This window comes from Onychostoma macrolepis, chromosome 03, assembly GCF_012432095.1.
Source record: "Onychostoma macrolepis isolate SWU-2019 chromosome 03, ASM1243209v1, whole genome shotgun sequence".
Lineage (NCBI taxonomy): Eukaryota > Metazoa > Chordata > Actinopteri > Cypriniformes > Cyprinidae > Onychostoma > Onychostoma macrolepis.
This window is the reverse complement of record NC_081157.1, coordinates 1,354,702-1,382,620: the sequence shown is the minus strand read 5'-3', so window position 1 is coordinate 1,382,620 and position 27,919 is coordinate 1,354,702. Positions and strand designations below refer to the sequence as shown.

At 38.9% G+C, this 27,919-nt stretch overlaps 1 protein-coding gene across 2 annotated transcripts; it reads left to right on the top strand.

Moving 5' to 3' along the window:
* Nucleotides 1-26,760, top strand: LOC131537390 (interferon-induced protein 44-like). Of its 2 annotated transcripts, none has more exons than XM_058770767.1 (7): nucleotides 1-214; nucleotides 15,459-15,492; nucleotides 15,925-16,129; nucleotides 17,414-17,560; nucleotides 17,732-17,888; nucleotides 26,085-26,185; nucleotides 26,389-26,760. In XM_058770767.1, the coding sequence occupies exons 1-7, from the start codon at nucleotides 181-183 to the stop codon at nucleotides 26,572-26,574; spliced, it is 864 nt and encodes a 287-aa protein (XP_058626750.1). In that variant the 5' UTR covers nucleotides 1-180; the 3' UTR covers nucleotides 26,575-26,760. The 2 variants fall into 2 exon arrangements, with proteins under 2 accessions (XP_058626750.1, XP_058626749.1); XM_058770766.1 differs by having other exon boundaries at nucleotides 17,732-17,906.
* Nucleotides 26,761-27,919: the final 1,159 nt, after the last annotated feature.

Here is a 27,919-nt window from a genome sequence, read left to right as displayed (position 1 = left end):
TATCAGCAACTGTTTTGTCATTTGAGGAAGTAAACAACAGAAGAACAACAAGAATAATACATTCATAGCAATTCTCATAGTTCTTGGCTCTCTATTAAATTTATATAGGCTAACTTGCTTTATCATACAGGCATTTAGTATTTACAGGGAATACAAGGGAAACAAACGGGAAGATAAGAAATGGGATCATCACAGTCAACAGAAACAGAATTCGGTGAGCCATTAAATATTTAAAAAATCTATATACAAACTATATAAATTAACAAACTAAACTATGTGGCTAAATATAATCACTTATTTTTTATTTCTATTTTTAGATTTTAAATTATTTAAAGTTTTATCTGTGTCACAAATTGTATTTTCTGCATTGTTTCTGAATTCTTAAAAAAAGATTGTTTGCACTATATTCTATAACCTGTAATCACTCAACTCATTTCATATTTTGTTTTTATCATCTTGACAGTATTGGGCAATCTACTTGGAAAATGTAGTATGCTAAGCTAACAGTTAGTCTACATTAAATGAAGCTTCACTACACTGAAGCTACCCCCTGAGAAATGTAGCAGGCTAAGCTACAACAACATGGCAAAAGTAGTTTAGTACATCTAAGCTTTTTTTTTTTTCATATCGAACCAACTTCATTCTAAATCAATGCTATCTAAGTGATCAATAAAACTGTGAGTCAAACAGATAGGTAAGCATAATTGTTCAGTTCAGCTGTTTATTCAACAACTGTTCTGAACCAATTTGGCAACAAAAACAAACAAACGAACAAACATAAAATATTGATCCACATAATAATAAAACCAGGTGTCGAGAGCGTGTGTATGTTCATCTGTATGTGTATGTACTGTATGTATGCTCCAAACAGTACCAACATGGGAAAAAACAAACAAAAAAGTCCTCTAAATAACATTTGGCATGTGTGTATGTCAACCGCCGTAAAACACAAAGAACAAGAAGTCACTGTCACATAGGGTTGCCAACCATTCCATATAATACGGAATCGTCCCGTATTTAGGGCATCAAAAAAGCTTTCCACATGAAAGCCATAAGGAATGCAGTTTGTCCCGTATTTAAGGCATATGCCTTATGAACACCTAGACCATATGGATAGTATTCTCTAAACTGAGAATTAGTTATTCTTTTTGGACATGTCATTGTTTGTTTTGCAAACATAGCTGTTCGGGGAAGGCTTTAAGAGCAAGCAGAATCCTCTGCCGGCTGGTCGCTTTTTTCAGAAATTTCACAATTCACGATTTTATCATGATTCTTTGTCATGTGGGTTTTATTATTTTGTCATCGAGCATCGAGCAAGTGCTGTAGAACCTGGTCGAAAAGGACACACATGTAATCTCAACTCAGCACATTCTAAGGAGTTTACCCCTCCACACCGAGTCGTAAAATTAACAAATGACCAACACAACGGCCAATTGTCTGACTAGCTTCCTGCCATGCGCTCCTTATCGTCATGAGACCCCTAAAACAATGATGAATTTGAGGAGAACATCTGGATGGATTTAAGAACCGAACAGAACACTGTTGTTTCTTATCACTTAAACATAATTTAACCAGGACGGGACAAGAATCTCCTGGCCGTTTAACCATAATTCAGTGATGGTATCAACAAGAAAAGACAGATACATGTTGACGCAAACGCTCAACAGACCTACGCAATGTGACATTCTCATGACCCCCTCGGACATCTCCCCTTCTCCTGCATTCCGAAAGAACACGCCTTTTTGCTTCTCTTACAACAAAAGAAACTCAACTTACATAGAGGATCTCTAAAGACAATCATTTATTTCCATTGCTATTAGAGCAAGTGTATCAACAAATAACATGTTTGATGTCTTTTACGCTTGGTGTTTTATGTTATGTGTGGTGTGCTTTATTTTGATCTTTGCCTTATAACTGTCTTTTGAATAGATAGTCGTGTGTAGTATCGTGTTAAAGACTGTTTCAAATGCAGGAAGTTGAAATGAATTATATGTCGATTTTCAGTCTCGTATGAATGATGAATACTTTTATAAGAAGTTATTAGAAATATTCCTCACATGATGGATGAAGCATTAAGATAATATACAGGTGCTGGTCATATAATTAGAATATCATCAAAAAGTTGATTTATTTCACTAATTCCATTCAAAAAGTGAAACTTGTATATTATATTCAGACTGATTGTAGGGTTTGATACATAAATATAATTTTAATTTAGCTCAAAGGGAATCATTTATGATTTTATAGGTAATTTGAACAGAATCACTGTTCTGCGGCTGATCACTGAGTCGGCAGCGATTCACTGAACGAGCCGTATAACATCAACTCTGCACTGGATATTAAAATCCAAAATATAGTAAAAACACTATTAATAAGCACAGTAACAAGATCGGCAGATTAAGACATTAACTTGTAAGCACAAAACACAAGATACTTCTCTTTTAAATATAAATACGACTTTATTTATATAAACCTAAGACATAAACTAATCTAACACATGAACACACGCATTCACACATTCACACGTTGCAAAAGAGAGAAAGGATGAGTTTAGAGAATGAGAATGTGAAATCCCAAGTTTATAGCAATATGTGCTATCACATAGACCTGAACAACCATCAATCACTTAATTAACCCTCGCATTGAGTTTTTCAACGAGGCTAAAATATATATTAAATGCACCAGTTCAGTTAGAATCTGGAGTTGTTTTACTTGCGTTGCCTTGTGTTACAGGGATTCCTTCTGTCTTCGTCGTTGCAGGAAAGGGGTTTTCCGAGTTGGTGATTGGCTGGAAGTTCAGTAGTCTTTGAAGTGATGTCTTGGGAAGCCAATGGTTGGGTGTTGGCTGAGGATGGTCTTGGAGTCAGTTGCTGGTTGAAGTTTGAAGCGGGTGCAGTCGGAGCTGGACTTTGCGGCAAACTTAACTTTGAACACGAGACTCAACGGAAAGAAAAGAAACTAAAGTAAAAGAATAAAATGAGTAACGAGACTAGGTGGTTTTTCCTCTCATCGTGGTGTTAGTAGCAACTGGCCTGTAGGCCAGAGCACGCTCAAAGAGCGCTAAAACAGCGTCAAAGCGGTGGCGAGAAGAAGAAGAGGAGAAGGGAAGAAGGGAAGAAGGGGAGATTTGATGGTGTCCTGAGGTTTTAAACTCGGCTTTTGGACACATCCCATCTGGTGTCTTGACCAATTAGATAGACTATTATCTTAGCTAGGGTTGTTCCTTCCATCATAAATCAGCATGTTATCAGTCACATGGTCTGAATTTTACACACTCTTGCAAAGTATAATTTGGATGTGATTTCTATAACCAGAATATGATACATTTGACAAAGAATCAGTTGGAAGAAACGTTTCAAGCTAGAATTGTCAAGCTCATACATACCAAACACGAATAAACCTTAAAGTCATTCAATAGTTATTAAAAGACACATAATATGTGCTTAAAACATGATAATCTAATGTGTGGGTTACATACATAATATAGTGTTATGCCTAGAAATGTCCTTTTAGGATGATTTTACGTGCATATGAAAAGAAAGTCTCTGTATAGTTCTGTGGAGACCAAAAGACATGTTCTTTGGACAAAGGAATTTCAGTCTCAGCCTTTGTCTTGTATGTGTGGGGGAAAAGTCAATCTAAAGAAGCTTGTGATTTCTCTTGTGGAACACATGTGATGGCCATCTCTTTGACCATTAATCTTGACTATTTACCCCAAATTTGACGATCTCCTTCCTGCGTTGGACTTATCAATAAATGTTCTTTTGTCTTAATGTTGCAAGCTGTTCTGGAAGAGGCTTGTTGGTTAGGCTTGCTCCAGAAGTCGGAGATAGGAATCTTTACGACGTTGTCCTGTTCTCCTGGAATTTCAGCTCCTCATGTTTCGATGTCCTGATCGAATCTTAGTTTTGTCTGACTCGTTCTGATGCTACATACCCCCCTTGATTGGCGATGTGTCGAGTTGGAGACATCGGCAAGCACTGGATAAACAGAGGCAGAAGAAGCAGACACAAACACAGCAAACAACACCTCCATGACAGTTACTGTACTGGTGCAGGGCATCAGGTTATTCGGTACAGGCGGTTATATTCAATTGGTCAATCTAGTTCGGTAAACTGAATAGTTTAGTTCAATTTTGGAAATTGTTGTTCTAATTTAGTTTAGTACGTTGATTCTTCAATCAAATTTTGTGATTAGATTTGTTTGTTTCTTCTAAGTTGTCTTAACTTAAGAGTGTTCACCTTTAGTTTCTGGTGACATCATTTGTGGTAAAGTGAATTGACCTATCGTGCATGGAGCTCTCTGGCTTCCATTCAGTTTAGAGTGGCTATGGATATTAGGTGTGGTAAGTCAATCCTAATATCAGACCTTTGACCCTTGCAGGGTGTCTAGGTTTTCACCTACTAAAGAAAGAGGGGAAGGAAAAGGATAGGTAAAGAAGAACAAAACAAAACAAAGCTGCTGTGGGTTTTCCTAGCATGGTTTGCAACTACTGTTGAGCTAGGATGTCATGTGCAGCTAGGAGTCATGTACCTTAACTTAGTGTCAGGTGTTCTAACTATGGTGAGGATAGCTGCATGTTCCTTCATGGTGGTGTATGTAACTTTATGTTACGCTAAAATTTGGATATTCTACTTGTGGGAAGAATATGTTTGTTAAATGTGTTATCAGTAGATGTGGTTACCTCTGGGTGTAGGTAATGTTGTGTGTGTTACTGGTGTAGTGTAGGTGTGGTCAGATCTGTTTCAGTCTGTGTTGTCTCCCCCCTTTTCGGGAATGTCAGTGAAGACGGGCTCTCTGCATCCTTGGCTTGGATGAGGGCGTGTCCATGATCTAATGGGGGTCAGTCCAGAAAGGCAGGAAGTTCTTTAGCAGACAGTCGGAGGTAGTTTGGCATGGCTGTGTGAAGCTGGGATGCAAACTTCGTCTCCTATGTTGCATTCCTCTCGTGCTGCCTTCTGGATGTGGCAGACTTTCTGACCTTCTGTGCTTTGGTGATTGCTGTTGCACAGACAGGAATGTGGTTCTTGGAGTTGGAGTTCATTTACCAGTTTGTTAGTGAGTGATGGGTGACTGAGGTGATGTTCTCTGGTACCTCAGTTTTCATCAACAGTTGGCCGTGAGAGACTTGCTCGTTCTGGGTGGTTGTTGAACAGGTGTTTGTCATCTCTGATATGGTGGTGTACCATGTGATCGCCGGCCTTCCGTTCTGTCGCTGGTCACAGCGAGCATGATTCAATTTTGTAGTCATCCGTGTTCAGCTTATCTTGAAGGAACTCTTTCAGTTGTTTCATGACTTGTTCCATGTCTTCTGATGGTAAGCTGTCTTGTTCTTGTGCGTACTCAGCACTGTGCACGTCTGAGTGGTGCTGAGGTGGGTTTCGCTGTCGCTTACCCACACGAGTTGCTCTTGGATGAGTCAGGCGATTACTTTTGGATGTCTGATCTTTTGGGTTTCTTGAGAAGCGTGGCTTGTCCCATGGATTTTTCCAGCGGTTGGGCTGATAGCTGTCGTGGACATGGGGGTCACGTTCTCCGTGCTCTTGATGGAAAACTCTGGTGTCGTGATTCAACTGGGCATCGTCCAGTGCAAGGCTAGAGTCTTTGGTGACAGAGTTCAAGAGTGTGGAGGTTTTGTTACCTTTCTTTGAGGCCATCTTCTGCTTGTTGTAGGCTTTCTATGTTAGGTCACGCAACTGTTGGATGGTCATGGAGCGCGGACAGGCCATGACGCCTAGATGGTGACTGACTCCAGGGTGCAGATTTTTTAGGAAGAGGCTTTTGAAGTTCACATCCTCTTCAAGGTCAGGTTCGTTGTGTGCACCAAAGTAAGCTTGTCGGAGTCGGTTGTAGTAAGCTTGTGGAGTCTCTTGTCGACCTTGTTTGGTTTCCAAGGCAGTTAACAGTCCATGTTTGGACTCTGGGTCTGTAAATTCTTTAATCAGGACCTCACAAAGTAGCTGGTAGTCTGACTTCGTTCGACTGGGCTGTCGATCTAGGAAGTTTCGTACCTCGGGACCGGACGTTGCTCTAAGGAGGTACAACCTGTCTCTGTCAGTCACATGAGGTCTCATTTCTAGATAAAAGTTGATATCTTGCAGATGCGCCTCGATGGTGTGGCCCTCTGTGGAGTTCGGGTTGAACTTGCTGAGGTTTTTAGACAGCTTGTCGAGGTCTTTGACGGTCATCCCAAGTGCAGCTCCAAGGTCTGCTTGGATGGGAGGTTTTCTTTCGTTGACAGGAAAGATTTCTGTGGCGAAGGCAGGTGAGGTTTTGGGTTGTGGCCCTTCGCTTCTTTCGTTGCGTACCAGTTCTTGGACGTAGGACTCGGCTCTGCTCAGCAGTCGTGAGGGTGAGAGATGTTTCTCTTGCCTTGGCTCTTGTTTCTGCTCATAAGCATGTTTGAGTTCTTTTCTGACCATATAGAGCTCATAGTTGGTATCGTCTAGTTGTTGGGTCAGATTGTCCATTTCAGTTCCATACCTTTCAAGGTGGTCTTTCAGGGTACTGATTTCAGCATTCTTGTTACTGATGTCATTCTTGGCTTTCTCTAGTAGCTGTTCGGCATACTGGAGTCTGTTTACCAGGTCTTTCTGGGCAGCTTTTGCATGTTGTTGGTCAAGCTGAGCTGCTGTCAGGGCTGCTTGGAGCTCCTTAACTTGTTCCGTTGTTTCCTGCTCCTCTCGTTGGGTGCTTTGGGTTGATCTTGAACTTTCACTTCCAGCTTGTCTATGCGGCGTTGAGCACATGTCAGCTCCTCTTGAAGATGGGTGATGTGCTTGTCGCTGAGCTTCAGCTGGGTTGTGAAGGCATAGCTTAGGAGCTGGTGATTTTGACTAGCTCCTCGTGGTTGGTGTTCTGGCTCGAATCTTGTGTCAGAAATCTTCTCAGAATTAGGATTATTATTAAAAATAATAACAGTTCAAGGGTCTTGGGGGTGAGGCTGTCTGTCGTGCCTCTCAGCCAAGTGTTCCCATCTTCCCCTTGGGCTAAGGGGGCTGCAGTCTGCGGCATGTTAGCACGCTGGGGAGAAGAGAGACTGATACAGATCTGTGTGAGTAGAAGCCTATGTGTGGTGGGACAACTAAGTGTTTTGTCAGTGATTTTGAACCACTAGTGTAGTGTGGTGATGACTGTGTTGGTCTCAGGGTATCTAGGTAGACTAGAGATGTGAAGACTTTGTCACTTCTAATGAGGAAGAGGGAAAAGAGAGAAAAGGTGAAAAACAAATTCAATTAAAGAATCAATTCCTTTTTTTTCAAATGAGGAAAATTCTTTTTTTTTCAATTAAATGTTATCAAGGAGGCAAACAATATTATTAAATCTCTGTTTTAGACAAACGAATATAATAATAATTATGATATCTCTTTCTTAGTCTGACAGGATTGACAACATACACCTTTCAGTTGGACCGCTCACCAGGGAGGCTGTGAGGCAACGGTCACCCAAAACTTATCTCTATTAAATTGATCTCAGCGTTGGATGAGATGTTAAAATTTGGATTATGCGTTTTCAAATGTGGGAAGGCTAGGAAGAACGAAAGAGGGTTTGATTACAATCAAATTCTTAAGGATAATTCGCCTTTTGACAGGATTGTGTATTTCATTCACTTAGAATCGATTGATGGTTCTTACAGGTCCCTACAAATGTGAAAAGTGAAGAGGAAAGAAAGCAGAAGGGAGGAGACAATAGATTAAGTGGATCGGGTCCACTAGCAAGTTGTTATGCCCAACTACGAGTAGAGTGTTATTTTCAGTTGCTGCACAACTAATAACAAATAAATAAATTTCGGTGAAAGAGATTTGTCTCTAATTTATTTGAACTCGTAGTGAGGGATAATGTCTCCTATTAAGGCTTGGGTGTGTCGCTCCCAAGCTAGGATACACAGAGGAAAGAAAATGGTAAGACAAAGTAAACTTGAAAAGTAATAAATGGGTAAAATAAGCAAAAATGAAATTAAATAAAGGATGAACTCTTTAGTTTTAGTAACTAAAAATAGTGGCTAAGTGTATAACCAAAACAGGAAGAATGAGGGGTAACACGCAATAAAGTAATGAGTGAGTATACGTCTAAATAGAATCTATTGATATGGGTAATAAATCAATTAGGTAGAATAAGTTTAAAACTTTCAAAGTTCAAGGCTTATTCGCACCTAAAATGATTAGGCCCAAACGACAATACTAGAAGTAATGATCATATGAAATGATCTGAAGGAAATTTGAATGATTCCAAATAAATTTAATGTTTTAATCAAATTTGAATTTGGTACAATTAATAATTGTGAACTAGTATTTCCTTTCTAGTAAAATGTAAATACGTGGTAAGAAGTGAGAAATTAGATAAACAAGAAAGAGAAAGACCAACAAGTGTATTAGTTTAGATGTTAAAAGGGTTAAACCACTTTAGCTTTTCAAACACACACACGGTATTCAACCAATGGATGCTAATGCTAACTTCTAGCCTTTGAGGCTAATGGCTTTAGCATAGGCTTCAATGTAAACACAACCGTTTCGTTAGCTTAGCAACAGTATGGAGTTTGTTTACAATAGCTTCGATGTGCTGCGCGTGCGCAGTTCAGAGTTGCTCCGGAGTAGGTTAAGACTTCCGTGTCACGATCGTAACTGTGGCAACCAAAACAAACTCTAGTGGACTAGCACATGAATTGTTGCATTGCAATTACAGTTAAGCATGTTACATGAAATGTCGGCGCATTTCAACACTGTACAAATAACAACACCGCTTTTAGTTGGTTCTGCGATGTGGCGCTTAAACTCTCAGTTCGTTCAGAGTTTGATTAAACTTTATTCGAATCGCCGCTTCGTGCTGCAGGTGAGGAAAACAGTGATCGGATCATAAAGCCCGTGCCAGTTTCTCTGGACACGTAAACCCAACAGGTTTTCTTCGCTGTTGGCACAAACTTAACTTTAACTTTATCAAGCTTATAGCATAGATGATCTGACAATGGAACACGCACTGAAAATCAAACTATGAATAATGAGGCTTTGATCAAATAGAATTGAGGAACACGCTCAAACTAATTTTATCCACCGATTTATTTCCTTTTAATTATTGCAGTTTAGCTCCGTTCAGCTAACAGTGACTGAGATTCAGGAGTATAGCTATTCTCCTGATGTGAATGACCTGGAACACGCAGGACATCAATTCAGCTATAAAACAAGGCATTACAGAAAAAAAGGAACACGCTCAATTTCAACCTTATTGTACGATCACAGATGTTAACTTTAAATTCACTTAATGCAGTTTAACAATGCAGAGGCGGACTCGGGTTACAGCCTTCTCTGCGTTCATTCATTCAAGCAGGCGCGCGCTGCTGACGTCACACACACACCCTAGTCTCGCTCAGAAGTGTCTCATCTTTCATTCACAGCAATGGAAAAGATTAAATAACTTGGTTTATGCTCACAATTTAGATTAATCTGCCCGCATTCTCCACCAATATTATGTAGGGTTTGATACATAAATATAATTTTAATTTAGCTCAAAGGGAATCATTTATGATTTTATAGGTAATTTGAACAGAATCACTGTTCTGCGGCTGATCACTGAGTCGGCAGCGATTCACTGAACGAGCCGTATAACATCAACTCTGCACTGGATATTAAAATCCAAAATATAGTAAAAACACTATTAATAAGCACAGTAACAAGATCGGCAGATTAAGACATTAACTTGTAAGCACAAAACACAAGATACTTCTCTTTTAAATATAAATACGACTTTATTTATATAAACCTAAGACATAAACTAATCTAACATGAACACACGCATTCACACATTCACACGTTGCAAAAAGAGAGAAAGGATGAGTTTAGAGAATGAGAATGTGAAATCCCAAGTTTATAGCAATATGTGCTATCACATAGACCTGAACAAACCATCAATCACGTAATTAACCCTCGCATTGAGTTTTTCAATGAGGCTAAAATATATATTAAATGCACCAGCTCAGTTAGAATCTGGAGTTGTTTTACTTGCGTTGCCTTGTGTTACAGGGATTCCCTTCTGTCTTCGTCGTCGTTGCAGGAAAGGGTTTTCCGAGTTGGTGATTGGCTGGAAGTTCAGTAGTCTTTGAAGTGATGTCTTGGGAAGCCAATGGTTGGGTGTTGGCTGAGGATGGTCTTGGAGTCAGTTGCTGGTTGAAGTTTGAAGCGGTGCAGTCGGAGCTGGACTTTGCGGCAAACTTAACTTTTGAACACGAGACTCAACGGAAAGAAAAGAAACTAAAGTAAAAGAATAAAATGAGTAACGAGACTAGGTGGTTTTTCCTCTCATCGTGGTGTTAGTAGCAACTGGCCTGTAGGCCAGAGCACGCTCAAAGAGCGCTAAAACAGCGTCAAACGCGGTGGCGAGAAGAAGAAGAGGAGAAGGAAGAAGGGAAGAAGGAGATTTGATGGTGTCCTGAGGTTTTAAACTCGGCTTTTGGACACATCCCATCTGGTGTCTTGACCAATTAGATAGGCTATTATCTTAGCTAGGGTTGTTCCTTCCATCATAAATCAGCATGTTATCAGTCACATGGTCTGAATTTTACACTCTTGCAAAGTATAATTTGGATGTGATTTCTATAACCAGAATATGATACATTTGACAAAGAATCAGTTGGAAGAAACGTTTCAAGCTAGAATTGTCAAGCTCATACATACCAAACACGAATAAACCTTAAAGTCATTCAATAGTTATTAAAAGACACATAATATGTGCTTAAAACATGATAATCTAATGTGTGGGTTACATACATAATATAGTGTTATGCCTAGAAATGTCCTTTTAGGATGATTTTACGTGCATATGAAAAGAAAGTCTCTGTATAGTTCTGTGGAGACCAAAAGACATGTTCTTTGGACAAAGGAATTTCAGTCTCAGCCTTTGTCTTGTATGTGTGGGGAAAAGTCAATCTAAAGAAGCTTGTGATTTCTCTTGTGGAACACATGTGATGGCCATCTCTTTGACCATTAATCTTGACTATTTACCCCAAATTTGACGATCTCCTTCCTGCGTTGGACTTATCAATAAATGTTCTTTTGTCTTAATGTTGCGAGCTGTTCTGTGAAAGAGGCTTGTTGGTTAGGCTTGCTCCAGAAGTCGGAGATAGGAATCTTTACGACGTTGTCCTGTTCTCCTGGAATTTCAGCTCCTCATGTTTCGATGTCCTGATCGAATCTTAGTTTTGTCTGACTCGTTCTGATGCTACAGATATATTTCAAATGTTTATTTCTTTTAATTTTGATGATTATAACTGACAACTAAGGAAAATCCCAAATTCAGTATCTCAGAAAATTAGAATATTACTTAAGACCAATACAAAGAAAGGATTTTTAGAAATCTTGGCCATTTCTACCACGCAATAAACTGAGTTTTACTTGCAGATTGTTTCCGCTATTTTCCGGTCATGACAACCTGACGCACACCTAAAATTCAAATGCAACTTTTTTGCATTCAAATGTGAATTTTTATTTTGAATTCGACACATATTCTACAACCCGAATTCTGGAAATATTGGGACGTTTTTAAATTTGAATAAAATGAAAACTAAAAGAATTTAAAATCACATGAGCCAATATTTTACTCTCAATAGGACATAGATAACATACATTTTAAACTGAGAAATTTTACAATTTTATGCACAAAATAAGCTCATTTCAAATTTGATGCCTGCTAACAGGTCTCAAAAACTGACACAGGGGCAAAAAGGGCTGAAAAGGAATAAATTTTGAAAAGATTCAGCTGGGAGAACATCTAGCTACTAATTAAGTTAATTGACATCAAGTCTGTAACATGATTAGCTATAAAAGGGATGTCTTAGATGAGCAGAGGCTCTCCAATCTATGAAAGAGTGCGTAAAAAGATTGTGGAATACTTTAAAAACAATGTTCCTCAACTTCAAATTTCAAATCTCATCATCTACAGTGCATAACATCATCAAAAGATTCAGAGAAACTGGAGAAATCCCTTCTGTCTTCGTCGTCGTTGCAGGAAAGGGTTTTCCGAGTTGGTGATTGGCTGGAAGTTCAGTAGTCTTTGAAGTGATGTCTTGGGAAGCCAATGGTTGGGTGTTGGCTGAGGATGGTCTTGGAGTCAGTTGCTGGTTGAAGTTTGAAGCGGTGCAGTCGGAGCTGGACTTTGCGGCAAACTTAACTTTTGAACACGAGACTCAACGGAAAGAAAAGAAACTAAAGTAAAAGAATAAAATGAGTAACGAGACTAGGTGGTTTTTCCTCTCATCGTGGTGTTAAGTAGCAACTGGCCTGTAGGCCAGAGCACGCTCAAAGAGCGCTAAAACAGCGTCAAACGCGGTGGCGAGAAGAAGAAGAGGAGAAGGGAAGAAGGGAAGAAGGGGAGATTTGATGGTGTCCTGAGGTTTTAAACTCGGCTTTTGGACACATCCCATCTGGTGTCTTGACCAATTAGATAGGCTATTATCTTAGCTAGGTTGTTCCTTCCATCATAAATCAGCATGTTATCAGTCACATGGTCTGAATTTTACACACTCTTGCAAAGTATAATTTCGGATGTGATTTCTATAACCAGAATATGATACATTTGACAAAGAATCAGTTGGAAGAAACGTTTCAAGCTAGAATTGTCAAGCTCATACATACCAAACACGAATAAACCTTAAAGTCATTCAATAGTTATTAAAAGACACATAATATGTGCTTAAAACATGATAATCTAATGTGTGGTTACATACATAATATAGTGTTATGCCTAGAAATGTCCTTTTAGGATGATTTTACGTGCATATGAAAAGAAAGTCTCTGTATAGTTCTGTGGAGACCAAAAGACATGTTCTTTGGACAAAGGAATTTCAGTCTCAGCCTTTGTCTTGTATGTGTGGGGGAAAAGTCAATCTAAAGAAGCTTGTGATTTCTCTTGTGGAACACATGTGATGGCCATCTCTTTGACCATTAATCTTGACTATTTACCCCAAATTTGACGATCTCCTTCCTGCGTTGGACTTATCAATAAATGTTCTTTTGTCTTAATGTTGCGAGCTGTTCTGTGAAAGAGGCTTGTTGGTTAGGCTTGCTCCAGAAGTCGGAGATAGGAATCTTTACGACGTTGTCCTGTTCTCCTGGAATTTCAGCTCCTCATGTTTCGATGTCCTGATCGAATCTTAGTTTTGTCTGACTCGTTCTGATGCTACAGATATATTTCAAATGTTTATTTCTTTTAATTTTGATGATTATAACTGACAACTAAGGAAAATCCCAAATTCAGTATCTCAGAAAATTAGAATATTACTTAAGACCAATACAAAGAAAGGATTTTTAGAAATCTTGGCCATTTCTACCACGCAATAAACTGAGTTTTACTTGCAGATTGTTTCCGCTATTTTCCGGTCATGACAACCTGACGCACACCTAAAATTCAAATGCAACTTTTTTGCATTCAAATGTGAATTTTTATTTTGAATTCGACACATATTCTACAACCCGAATTCTGGAAATATTGGGACGTTTTTTAAATTTGAATAAAATGAAAACTAAAAGAATTTAAAATCACATGAGCCAATATTTTACTCTCAATAGGACATAGATAACATACATTTTTAAACTGAGAAATTTTACAATTTTATGCACAAAATAAGCTCATTTCAAATTTGATGCCTGCTAACAGGTCTCAAAAAAACTGACACAGGGGCAAAAAAGGGCTGAAAAAGGAATAAATTTTGAAAAGATTCAGCTGGGAGAACATCTAGCTACTAATTAAGTTAATTGACATCAAGTCTGTAACATGATTAGCTATAAAAGGGATGTCTTAGATGAGCAGAGGCTCTCCAATCTATGAAAGAGTGCGTAAAAAGATTGTGGAATACTTTAAAAACAATGTTCCTCAACTTCAAATTTCAAATCTCATCATCTACAGTGCATAACATCATCAAAAGATTCAGAGAAACTGGAGAAATCCCTGTGCGTAAGGGACAAGGCCGAAGACCTTTGTTGGATGCCAGTGGTCTTTGGGCCCTCAGACGACACTGTATCACTCATCGGCATGATTCTGTCATTGACATTATTAAATGGGCCTAGGGATACTTCCAGAAACCACTGTCGATAAACAATGCGCCGATGCGGTAAACACAGCCATAATGTCAACCCATGGTGGAGCCGACAGAGGGAGGAGCCATGGTGGAGGAAGGGCTGACGACTTCAGGGGGCTGACCAACGGCGGCGGAGCAGGTGGCCGAAGAGCCCGAGGCGGAGACGGAGAGCCAATGAGCCAGGGCGACGGGGATGATCTGGAGGACCAAGGTGGAGCAGATGGTGCCAGTGACCGATGTGGTGGTGGGGATCCGAAAGAGAGGAGGGAGCTAGGAGCCATGGTGGAGCCGCTGGGTCGATGGGCCGAGGTGGAGTCCGGGACCCGGAGGCTGGAGGCGGAGGCCAGGGACCATCTTCGAACAACGGCGCTTTGCACGCAGCTTTCAAACTGGCGTCATAGAATGAGCAGAGCGCGTCGTCCGGGTAGCTGGTGAGATGAGCGATGGCCAGAAACAGTCTGGTATGGCCCTCGAGCGATCTCTCCCCCTGCTCCAGCAGGAGGAAGTGGTATTCAGGCTGGGCGAGGGGATCCATGGGGAAATACAACGGAAACAAAAAACACTGTACAAAACACAGAAACAAAACAGAGGGGAAACACGCAATAAATTATTTCTGTTGTCGGTCTGGTGTTCTGTCACGATACTGCTACTATGAGGAGCGAGGAGACACAGGAGGAATTACAAATAACAGTCTTTAACGAACCAAATGGCAGGGAAAACCGGCAGGCAGGAAGACACATGTAGCAAACCAGGATGACGATAGACACCGGACACTGGACACAGGAAAATACAGGGCTTAAATACTAGAACTAAACGAGGTAATTAATCAAACACAGGTAGAACAAATGGAACTGATCAAACAGGAACAGGAACAAAACCAAATATGTGTACAAGAGATACATGGGGGAAAACTAGGACATGGAGCACGTGGGGAGGAAAACAAACATAAAACAGTCCATGGGCATGACAATTAATAGGTAGCATCTAAAAAAGTACTACTGCACAACGAATAACTTTTAGTACATAAAAAATGTACTAGTCAAAACTGTTGACATTTGACAAAATAGATGATACCTGAATGACAGAGGTCAATGGTTATTAGTAATTAATGGAATATATACTGTACTAGTGGTTAAAAAAGTAAGTTATATGAAAATAGATACTAGTACGATTTAAGGAGTGAGTGTTAAAACAGCTTGCCATTTTTTACGGAATTGAGCTTTAATTTCAAAGTCAACCTAAAAGTCTTGTTTTTACTTCACATGGCACACACAAATAAATAAACAAGAAAGAAATCTACAAAATGTAGGGTAAAAGATAATGCACTCTAATCTCTCCTCTGGTCTAATCCTTTTGCATTAATCATATTGATATATGAATCGCATTCTTTTTACAGAATATGGAAAACCATGGAGGGACACTCCCTGGAGGTAAGTAGGGGAAAAAATCTTCCAACAAAAATATATAAATGTTTGTATACCAAATATTGTGTAATTTGTTGGATTGACAGAATTTAGGAATTGGCTCCTGTTTAATTCAGTTAATTTTAACTGAATTGGCCTCGACAGAAATGGAGTACAGGATAAGAACTGTACTAAACTCAACTGTAATTGATTGCATTCTGGAAAATGAAGTGTTTGTCCACCTCATAAAACTAATTTATAAAAAATAAATTGAAATTAAATATAAAAGAAAAACTCTATTTACTCGGCAGCATTTCAAACATTGATCAGTTCTATTAATTTCTGTAAGTTTCCTTCCATTTTAATTCTCCGTCCTTGAATTGAAAGTTGAATTACAATTGTATGTTCAATTCTAATTCTAATCCTTTTAGTTTATTTGTATACTTTGTTTTTGAACAGAAAGAAAGATTATTTGGAGAAAACACTGAAAGAGTTTGAGCTGAGCGATCCAAATATTAAGTATGCAAGGATCCTGGTAGTTGGACAAATTGGATCAGGAAAGTCCAGCTTCATCAACTCAGTCAATAGTGTTTTCCAAAGAAGAATCACAAATGAAGCCCTTGTTAACAAAACAACTGACAGGAGCACAACTTTCACAAAATTAGTAAGTATGAACATACTTTATGAGCATGTAATTTCTAAATTGGTGGTTTACAAAAATTTCATATATGGTTTTCGCATCATTTATGCATTATAAACCTTTCAGAAATAACTGCCTATTTAGTCCGATTTATAAGGAAATGTGTGTATGCGCATATTATGTTTTTAATAAGCATAGGTGAAAAAAATTATGGGTGTCCCATCACTCAGTTTTTCACTTTTTCACTCTTCCTTATGAAATTGTTTCTGGGCTGCACGATAAATCGAAATGAAATCGAAATGATGATTAGACAGAAGCTTCGATTGTCATGCGCATCTTTCAGTGAAGCACGGTTCTGTGATCAGTAGTAAATCTCCATCTGAAGACCAGAGGGCGCTCTCCCACGGAAACTCCAAATACGCCCTGCAGAAGAAACCCAAGAAATTCCTATAGCGGTTGCTGAATAAACAGAAGATTTAACAGCTTTCATTGATTCAACGTGACTAATAAACACACAGCTACGGAAATATATGGTTTATCTGAGTTCTTATTATTATAATTTTCATTATAATAAAGTATATCTATAATGCAATGCTAATCGACAGCCTTTAACACTGCTTAGAATACTATGAAATATGTTGCATGCCTTATTCTGTGTAAGAAGCCTCATCAACACTCCGCTGACGTTATGAAGTTAGTTTGGAGTAAAAACATGTTATTAAATGTGGTATTTTCATGTGCTTTCAGAAGGAGCAGTATTTACTACACAGAGCCGTAGTCCACTGAGAAGCTACGCAAACAGCTGTCATTATCACAAACGATTTCTTCAATTTCATAATCGTACGATTATATTGTCTGCAATGTTTTTGCGTAGTATGTCAGAGAACTACGGCTCTGTGTAGTAAATGCTGCTCCATCTGAAAGCAGGTGATGGAGATTTACTACTAATTATAGAACCGGCTTTACTGACAAGATGTGAATGACAATCGCATTCGATTAATCGTGCAGCCCTAGTTTCTGAAAAAGCCATGCTCTCAGACGTAGCTACACTGCTTTAGACAATGGCTGACAAATTTTGCTCTGAAACAAACAATCAACTAACCAGTGATAGAAATGACAGAGATTCAGTGGTGGGCCCTTGTTGGAGAATCAGGGGCCATTTGAATTTCTTTTTGTCATTCTTAGGCACTTTCATTTGAGCAGTGTCTATTCAAATAGTAATTTTGGTCTCCATTTCATGTTCACATTAATTGCATCGAAATTGCCAAATATATATTTACTTGTCACATTCATGCTTTTATCTTACAGTATAAAACATATCACATAAGAAACGGACAATCTGTTATGCCATTTGTTTTAAGTGACACCATGGGCTTAGAGTCGGAGGATTTACATGGCATACATACAGAGGACATTGTCAAAGCCATGGGTGGCTACATAAAGGAAAGATACAAAGTGAGACCTATTCCTTTACATTAACTCACATGTACTTGTGGACTGACTTTTTAAAATCTTAAAATGTTATTTCAGATATCCTCCACAGTTGCTGTACTTGACTTATATGAATCACATATTAGGATATAACTAGATTACCCTTATCATCTCTCTAATGTGCCCTTTTTTCAGTTTAATCCAGAATCTTCCATTACTCCTGAAGATGAGGGATACAGAAGTAATCCAAGCCTTCAGGATCATACATACTGCCTAGTCTTTGTCATGGCAGCTGACAAAATATCATTGGCAGATGATGACAATATCTATGAGAAGGTGAAATACATTAAAAGTAAGGCAGATGAACTAGGTGAGTATAAAAGCAAGAAAATGTTGAAAATCGTCTTCATTATCTTTATCATAGTAGATGGACTACTTGCACAACTGCTTCCGTGTTCTACTTAATACAGCTCAGGCATTTCCAGTAACAGCAGCACATCTACATACAGCCAGTTATCCAGAACGCAGATTGTTACTATACATTTTAGGGCTGTCAGTTGGTTAAAACAATGAATCATGTTCTCTGCATTACCACTATGCATCAATTATATTGAACTTGTAGTTCCTGTAAGGAATAATTGATGACGGGCAGAAAAATAATGCACACCTGAGGTGGTGATGCGGCCATGCCTCTTCACAACCTCGAAAAATAATGCACACCCCCTAGAAAAATAATGCACAAAAATAATGCACACCCGAGGTGGTGATGCGGCCACGACGCATTATTTTTCTAATCATTCAGAGTCAATTATTCTGCTTATACTACAGTTGCCACACCTTAAGACAACGATCAGATGATTTATTTCAAGGTATTTGTCCGGTTTTTGTACTTAAAACGCTATTGTGAGTAGGATTATTTCTTCCGCATCTTATCCAACGCCTCCGTTGCTAATTCCAAAATGTCATTTTAAACCTAGTAACGAGGCTTGAGCCGTTGATAGCTGATTATTGCAGTTAATAACTAAGTTATCAGAGAGAGAGAGAGAGAGAGAGAGCATGTGAATTACCTCTGAGTCTGTGCATCTCTCAAAAGTGTTCGTCTAATTTCTCTAACATTACTAATAGTGAAACTTCATTTTCTTCACGAAACAGCGCAGTTATTACCTCGCTTGTGAGAAGTCGAGTTGTTTTTAAGTTGATGTTATGGATAAAATCGTCAGAGTAGCGCTAACAACATTAGCGTGTATGTTAATGTGTGTGCAAACCATGTGTGCATCTGTGAGGGAGAGATAGCGGGAGAAATAGAGTATGTGCTTTCTGTTAACAATAGAATGTAATTTTGTGGCAAAAACATGGAAATTATCTGTCGTTTTTATCATACTGATTTCTATATTTATTTGTTTGGCCAGTGTTGTTGTGGGTTTTGGTTATTTTGCTGTTGTAAGACCTTTGAAATAACAGAAATCATTTGGCGAAGTGATATGGTCATGTAATGCGGTCAAGAGCTGCCTGGAACTACGTTCGCCATGCGTTTCCCTGAAAATAATTGCACACCTCAGAACGTTCGTCAGCCAATCAGATTCAAGCATTCAACGGCCCCGTAGTATAAATAAATATATTTTCTTTTCCAAATGTGCATTTTGAATAATAACATAAATATATTTCCCTACTAACCTGCAGCTGTCTAGTGCTCATCTTTTCATTAACAGTGTTGGTCCCACTTTATATTAGGTGGCCTTAACTACTATGTACTTACATTTAAATTAATCATTTGATACAATGCACTTATTGTGTACATACATGTTTTTACATTGTACTTATATTTTAAAAAATACCTATATGTACTTACATCTGTAATTAATTTATGTAATTACATTTATAATTACACTGTCAACCCATCCCTTACACCTTAGCCCACCCTTAAACCTACCCATACCACCAAACCTGTCCCTCACATTACCCGTATTCCACCTCAATAGCAGCAAAAGTGTTTTGCAATACAATATGAACACAATAAGTACATTGTACTTATTTTTTTGATGTAAGTACATAGTAGTTAAGGCCACCTAATATAAAGTGTAACCACAGTGTTTTTTACTTACGGATCATATTTCATACCTGTTAAGTTTCCATTTATAAATTAATTGGACTGATCTATACGTTACTATACGTTTTAGGGCTGTCAGTTGGTTAAAACAATGAATCACGTTCTCTGCATTACCACTATGCTTCAATTATATTGAACTTGCAGGGCTATAATCAGGAGTGTTGCTTGTTGTGCTCTTACTCCAGTACTTTAAAATAGTTTCAATTAATGCAGTACCTGCTTAAAAGAAATTCAATAGTATTAAACATATTTAATTTATCTTAAAAAGTAACGCACTGACAGATGCAATGAATATTAATTAAGTATTTTGGCACAAACATGTAAATTACATATCCATTCTGATATTATTTATCAGATTAATTTATATATTAATTTGACTAAAGCGATAGTCATCGATTCGTGTGAAGCTTATAGCAATGGCGAGTGACGCAACGCTCGTTCCCTTATCTCAGGGAACCGAGGTTACATTAGTAACCGGAGTGTTCCCTTTCGAACGGTCTCTCCCGTTGCGTATAATGCATATGGGGAACGCATCTAATCATGACGCGCTATGAGCAGATACAGAATATCCTGCCCAAAGGGGGAAAGAATGGCAATTCAAAACGAAAGAACCCATGCCTGCAAGGCAGGGATGTCTAAATATGGCAAATGTGGATGGCAACGACCACCCGGCAGCCGCACAAATGGGGCCACCAAGAGAAGGGAGCACCCGGTCTCCTTGACCCGCCTGATGATCCTGAGGAATCAGGGCGATCGGGGGAAAGGCGTAAAGGGCCAATCGTGGGCCAGAGCATCTCACTGTATACCTCTGCCTTGCCGAAGACTGACCAGATTTTTTGAACGGTTTGAGGATGTAGCACCCATTTAGCTAAGGGCTACATTGCCTCTGGACAGCATATCTGTGCCAAGGTTCAATCTGCCCGGCACATGAACCAACCGTAACGAGAGGACTTCCCTCCGTGCCCAAAGGAGTAGGCAACGAGAGGAGGCATCCTGTGTAGAGTGCGTGACCTGAGACGGCCTTGTTGATTGACCTGAGACCACCGTCATGCTGTCTGACCAGACTAAGATGTGGTGCCTCTTCAAGGTCGGTAGGAAGGTTTTCAGGGCTAAGAAAACCGCCAGCATCTCTAGGCAGTTGATGTGAAGCAGGCCCAGAGGAATTACAGAGGCAGCGGCCATAAGGCAGAGTAACCTTTGAAAAATCTTCTGGGGACGCCTTGCCCCTGGCTTGAGTGATGCTGCTAATCGCTGAATGGTCAGGGATCACTCCGACGTAATCCATGCCCGCATTCAGACTGAGACTAAGATTGTCCCCAGAAAGACAGCTCGCTGTCTGAGCAACAGGTGACTCTTGTGCGGGTTGATAACCAACCTGAGGCACTCTAAGTGGCTGAGTAGCAGCTCTCTGTGAGCAGCCAACTCCCGTTCTGATCTGGCTAGAACAAGCCAATCGTTGAGGTAGTTCAAAACGCAGATTCCCATCTGCCTCAGAGGGGAAAGAGCCGCGTCTATGCTCCCGGAATGACTGCCCAAGCCATGAAATGGGAGGCAAGAGGTTCTATTTTTTTTAATGAGAGTTTGCCGAGAGGAGACAGGGAACCTGCATTCGTGTGGGCGGGGACCTTGAAGCTTCTGCGTGCGCAGCATGTGCATAATGTCCTCAGAGCAGGCTGTACCGGTGGTGAATATGCGCCCTCAGACAGACCAGGCAGGTTGTCAATGAGTGACAGAGCAGAATAAGGATGGAGTGTGGATGTGCTGTCCTTGAATAACGTTCAACTCGGTTTTCTTAATATAGTGCTTAGCCTATAATTTTAAATGACAGATGTCGATGTTTAAATGACAGGGTTATTTATTTATTTTTCTCTGCGACACTTTTCCTACTGTGTTAACAGCAAAATGTTAAACGAATTTAGTATTTTGACAAGAGGAATAAAATATCTCATAGGCTATTTTTGTGCAACCTACTTTTTTTTTTCTCTGCGACACTTTTTCCTATTGTGTTGTAAATGTTAAACGAATTGTATCCTGACAAGACGAATAAAAATAAGAAATAGCCTACAATTTTTGTACAACATTTGGTCCCACTTTATATTAGGTGGCCTTAACTACTATGTAGTTACATCAAAAACTAAGTACTATGTACTTATTGTGTTCATATTGTATTGCAAAACACTTTTGCTGCTATTGAGGTGGGATACGGTTAATGTTAGGGACAGGTTTGGTGGTCTGGGTAGGTTTAAGGGTGGGTTAAGGTGTAAGGGATGGGTCAACAGTGTAATTATAAATGTAATTACAGAAATTAATTACAGATGTAACTACATATAGGTATTTTTTTAAAATATAAATACAATGTAAAAACATGCATGCACACAATAAGTGCATTGTTTCAAATGATTAATTTAAATGTAAGTACATAGTAGTTAAGGCCACCTAATGTGTATAGTAGTAGTACATAGTAGTTAAGGCCACTGTGTTGGCAGCAAAATGTTAAACGAATTTTGTGTCTTAAGACACAAAATTCGTTTAACATTTTGCTGTCAATAAATCCACAACTCTTGACAAGACGAATAAAATAACAAATACACTTTTGTGCAGACTACACTTTTATTTGTTATCTCTACATCTTTTAGTAGCGGAAATTTAAATGTGAGATTCTGGAAAGGAGATCTAAATTTAGCGGGAATGGTCAGGTCGGGAAGAAAATTATTCTAAACGGACGGCGGGTGAACAAAGAGTGAATATATATCGGGTGGGTGCGGAATATAACCTCGCGGGAGCAGGACTAAAAAAACAGTCCCTCGCAGACCTCTAGCTGGGTTCTTCTGGCAGCCCGCAGCCGTGGACGCTTTTGTAGCATGCAGAGCCAGGTCTGTCGCTGTGTGAAGCTCTCCGAAAGCCTCCTGATGTTCATGGTCAGACTCGTCCATACTGCGGAGAAGTTTGGCCGAATAGGGGGTGCGCCACATCTTGGTGAGTTCTTCATGAACTGCAGGCAAGAACGGGCCAGGACGTTGGCGAGAGGATTGTTGACGGCTTCCCGGCAGGTACCACTCGTCCAACAGGCCATGGGCAGGCTCTTCCGGAACCAACCACTCAAAGCCCAGATCCTCTACCGCCTTTGACAGATGAGCTCGGCATCTGGCCTCTGCCTCGTAGGTCGAGAAGAGGGAAGGGCTTCGAGCTCACCACTGGAACCTCCCCATTCTTCTGCATTAGACGCTGCCAAGGACATGGAGTCGGCGACGGTCGCTTCCTCAATGATGGCATCCTCCTCAGATGCGGTGAATGAGACCAAGCCACTCGTGACAGAAGTGGGGGGATCCTTGCACACGTCACACTCGTGGCGTGACATTTAAAACAACGCGCGCTGAAAATGTGCTCTTTTGGAAATTTGCTCTCAGGAAAACTGCTCTTCAATGCGGCAGATGGCTGCAGGAATCCTCGCTGCAAGGTGTCTTCAAAGGTGGCGGTGAGCAGAGCTGAGCTTCTTCAGCTTCTTCCAGAGTCAACGAAGAGATGATCCTCGTCGCTGAAGGAGAATGATCTGATTAATGGCGCTACGAGCCGACTTATATAGTGGTCGGCTCTGCCCTTTCTGGTGGGCTAAAGTGCCATTGGTTTGTTCAGCTACACAAACGTCACTAAAACCTGTGACACATGTCAATGGACTGCGTCTTGTGTCACGGACATTGTCGCGGTGCGTGTCGCACCTTCGGTAGTGACTGACACCTGCCGCTGGGTGCCGCTGCAGAATGTAGACTGCGTGACACACGCACTTAACGGCAGAACGATATTGATTTAATTAACAGTATGTTGCGGTCAAGTAAACGATTTATTGCGTCGCTAAATTCTTTTTTTTTTTGTACAACAAATATTCCTCTATTAAGATTAAAATGTGTCTAATGCCCCTTAATGTGTATTTTTCATTGTAAGTTTATTTCCAGTAGCCTGCTTTGTACAATACATTGAAATGTAAATACACATTTTTTTTTTTTTTTTGTTCCATAGATTTGACAGTTCAGCTGTAATTATAAAATAATAGAGACTATGCAGAGGCCATAGCCAAAAAAAAAAAAAAAAAGAAAAGAAAAGAAAAATGAAACGTTTTACTCAAAAGTGCCACCTGACACTTGCCTATGCGAAATTACATAAAAATATAAACTGTCATGAGAAAACTCCACAAACCATTATAAAGTGATGTCTACTATTCTAACGTGCTTTATGAAACTTACACCAACCATTCAGAAGTGTGCTTGACCTCGACACAGGCTTTTCACAATGCAATGTAATGTAGCCTAAGTCTGCAACGTATAATGTAAGTCTAGATGCTATTTAAACAAAATTTCTACTTATTAACGTGTCTGCAGAAAGTCAAATGCTTTGACAAAACATTCAGGCAACTCCAGAAGAAATGCATGCTCATAATATATATATATATATATATATATATATATAGTGTTTCTTGTTACACAGTTATAATTATAAACTGATTATAAATTGTTTATATATGATTATTATATTACTATATAGAATATTAAATATTGTATTTTTTTACAGTCATGCCAATAAAGCAATTTTGAATTGAACTGAATATTAAAGCAGATGATAATCTGGCGCTGGCCAATGTAAAGTTTATACGGACATCCTAGAATTGGTCTGCGCGATCTCCCACATACCATACCGGGCTGTCTCATTTGGATAGCCGGTTTTCAGTGGCATGTGTCACGAGTTTTAATGACACATGTCACTGAAAAGATGGCATGCGTCACAAGTTTTAGTGACACATGCCACTCTCCACTGACACATGCCAAATGACACAGCCCGGTATTCATTGGCATGTGTCAGTGGAGATTGGCATGTGTCATTGACATTGTCACGTAAGTGTCGCAGCTATATCTATAGAAGATGCAACTGTGATGCGATATCCTAAACAAATAGCCTAATTTAGTGATTTTAAAAAAGTCAATTAAAGGTATTTGTAAGTCGGTTATACTTTCTCAAATGTTGTGAGTTTATGGCACATCTGTTTTTGAGTGGCAGAACACTGAATGTTGTGCAATAGCCTACAGTGCTATTGTATGTGGGAGATCGCGCAGACCCATTCTAGGATGTCCGTATAAACTTTACATTGGCCAGCGCCAGATTATCATCTGCTTTAATATTCAATTCAATTCAAAATTGCTTTATTGGCATGACTGTAAAAAAAATACAATATTTAATATTCTATATAGTAATATAATAATCATATATAAACAATTTATAATCAGTTTATAATTATAAATGTGTAACAAGAAACACTATATATATAGGCTCTCTCTCTCTCTCTCTCTCTCTATATATATATATATATATATATATATATATATATTATGAGCATGCATTTCTTCTGGAGTTGCCTGAATGTTTTGTCAAAGCATTTGACTTTCTGCAGACACGTTAATAAGTAGAAATTTTGTTTAAATAGCATCTAGACTTACATTATACGTTGCAGACTTAGGCTACATTACATTGCATTGTGAAAAGCCTGTGTCGAGGTCAAGCACACTTCTGAATGGTTGGTGTAAGTTTCATAAAGCACGTTAGAATAGTAGACATCACTTTATAATGGTTTGTGGAGTTTTCTCATGACAGTTTATATTTTATGTACTCGCATAGGCAAGTGTCAGGTGGCACTTTTGAGTAAAGCGTTTCATATTTCTTTTCTTTTCTTTTTTTTTTTTTTTTGGCTATGGCCTCTGCATAGTCTCTATTTTATAATTACAGCTGAACTGTCAAATCTATGGAACAAAAAAAAAAATGCGTATTTACATTTCAATGTATTGTACAAAGCAGGCTACTGGAAATAAACTTACAATGAAAAATACACATTAAGGGGCATTAGACACATTTTAATCTTAATAGAGGAACAGTCTACATTCTGCAGCGGCACCCAGCGGCAGGTGTCAGTCACTACCAAAGGTGCGACACGCACCGCGACAATGTCCGTGACACAAGACGCAGTCCATTGACATGTGTCACAGGTTTTAGTGACACATGCCACTCTCTACTGGCACATGCCACTGAAAACCGGAAGTGCCACCGGAAGTGTCACTGAGCATAGTGGCATGTGCCAATGGCATCTGTGCGTCAGATGTCATGTCACTTAATGTTAAAACTGCTTCTGTCACAAAGCTCAGTGCAAGTAGTCCATTTCCTTACCAAAGGCAAAAATCATATTAATGTGACTTAATCAAGATTCATATAACTTAAATTTCTGCCTAGATATGCATTGTTACAAACAGTAAAAAGTTAATTGAACAACTTTTGAACGGTCATGTTTCAATGGCACACTAATCTAGCCACTGATATATTAGTGTAATGCAACAAGTCATACATCATGACACCAACTAGATCACACAATCAATAAACATTTGTATTCATGTTCACCTTCAACAGAAATTCCTCAGGTAATGATCCTGACAAAGCCAGATGATGCATGTCCACTTGTAAATAAAGACTTAAGGAAAATCTACACTAGCAAGAAGATAAAAGAGAAGGTAATTGCATTTATCATGTCAAAAATGTTCTGTCCATTCCTTTTTCTGTACTACAGAATTAAACATGAACCTTCTTGCTTCTGTTACACTTGAAACTCAAATCTGGTTTAAAAGTTTAAATTTTTCCTAATTATGTAGTCTGACTGTAATAGGTTACATGTGCCTAGCACATCACAGTTGACTATATGTTTGTTATTTTCCAGTTGAAGGAGTACTCTGAACATACGGGTATCTCAGTGAGTCACATCTTCCCTGTGAAGTGCTACCATGAGGAAATTGATACACAAAATGACATGGATGTACTGATTCTGAGGGCATTTAAACATATTGAGCAAATGGCAAATGATGCATTGAGACTGAAGTGCAATGAAAATAAAAATTCAGAATGAAGTTTATTATAGAGATTTTAGAGAGGCTTCAGCTCTTTCTTGCATATTCGCTTAAATCAGGACACATTAATTGACACATTAAAAAGTCACAATGAAACAGATATAGTGGCAGATGTTTCTTATGTATAAAGCATTGTAATGGATTATTGAAAAAAAAAATAGTATAGTATAGTAGTGCAGGGACTTGGTTTTATGCATCAGTTGTTGATTGGATGTTGAGATGTGGGTGTTGTACTCAAACGTGGAGGCAGATGAGCATGAGGCTTGCAGGAGAGGGGTTTAAGTGGATTAAATGATTGGAGAAGTCCGGCATACATTAAAACATCACCAACAAAGGTTATTTAGAAGGTTCAGTTATGACATTTTTAATAAACATTACGAGGTCAAAAAAAGAAGAAAAAAAAATAAACATATGCATGGATGAATTGTTCACAAAATCTATAACAGATCATTCTATAAAAGATAATTTGCTAATTTGTTTAAATTTTACTTAATTGTTTTGTTGTTGTTATTTTACTCATTTTGAATGGGTAATTTGTAAGCATTACCCATTGTTCAGTTGTAGTGGCAGTGTGCCAACTTTTGTTTATTGACAGTAATTTGTAAGCATCTCATTTGATTAATTCTAATTCATTCTTATGTGTTGAATTTAAATAATACTGCTTGTAATCTGTTGACAATTTAGTAAATATACTGTTTTTTTTTTTTTACAGTGTATAACTTTTTTTGTTAATGTCTTGTAAAAAATCTGAAAGCATATACAACAAAAATACATGCATGCATAATTTGTGAATCATGAATGGTAATAGTTTGAATATGTTACGCTCTCTGCCAGATATTTCTGTGAGTTTGCCTGGCTGTGTTCTCGCCTACCTTCTCCCATCTCTTTCTATCTCCCTGTCTCTTATTTTATACATGCATGCGCATATATGTATATCTCCATATGAGTTCAAATGTTCAGATGAGGACAAGGGCCCTTCAGTTAGGGAGTTCACTGAATCCAACCTGAACCGGCCCGTCTGGATCTACACTGTGTGCACAATTATTAGGCAAGTGAATATTTTGACCATATCATCATTTTATCCATAATTTCCAAGTCCAAGCTGTATAAACTTGAATGCTTATTGGATTTAATGCATATCAGGTGATGTGTATTTGTGTAACGAGGGAGGGTGTGGCCTAAGGAGATCAACACCCTATATCAAGGTGTGCATAATTATTAGGCAGATTCTTCTCCTCAGGAAAAATGGGCCAAAAAAGAGATTCAACTGACTATGAAAAGTCAAAAATTGTAAAAAGTCTTTCACAGGGATGCAGCACTCTTGAAATATCTAAGATATTGGGG

Bases quoted from the DNA above. Each gene is read 5' to 3' on its own strand.
- LOC131537390 (XM_058770766.1), top strand. From the start codon at position 181: ATGGGATCATCACAGTCAACAGAAACAGAATTCG. The intron at 215-15,458 runs GTGAGCCATTAA...TTCTTTTTACAG, and splicing joins GTCAACAGAAACAGAATTCG to AATATGGAAAACCATGGAGG. The intron at 17,561-17,731 runs GTGAGACCTATT...CCCTTTTTTCAG, and splicing joins ACATAAAGGAAAGATACAAA to TTTAATCCAGAATCTTCCAT.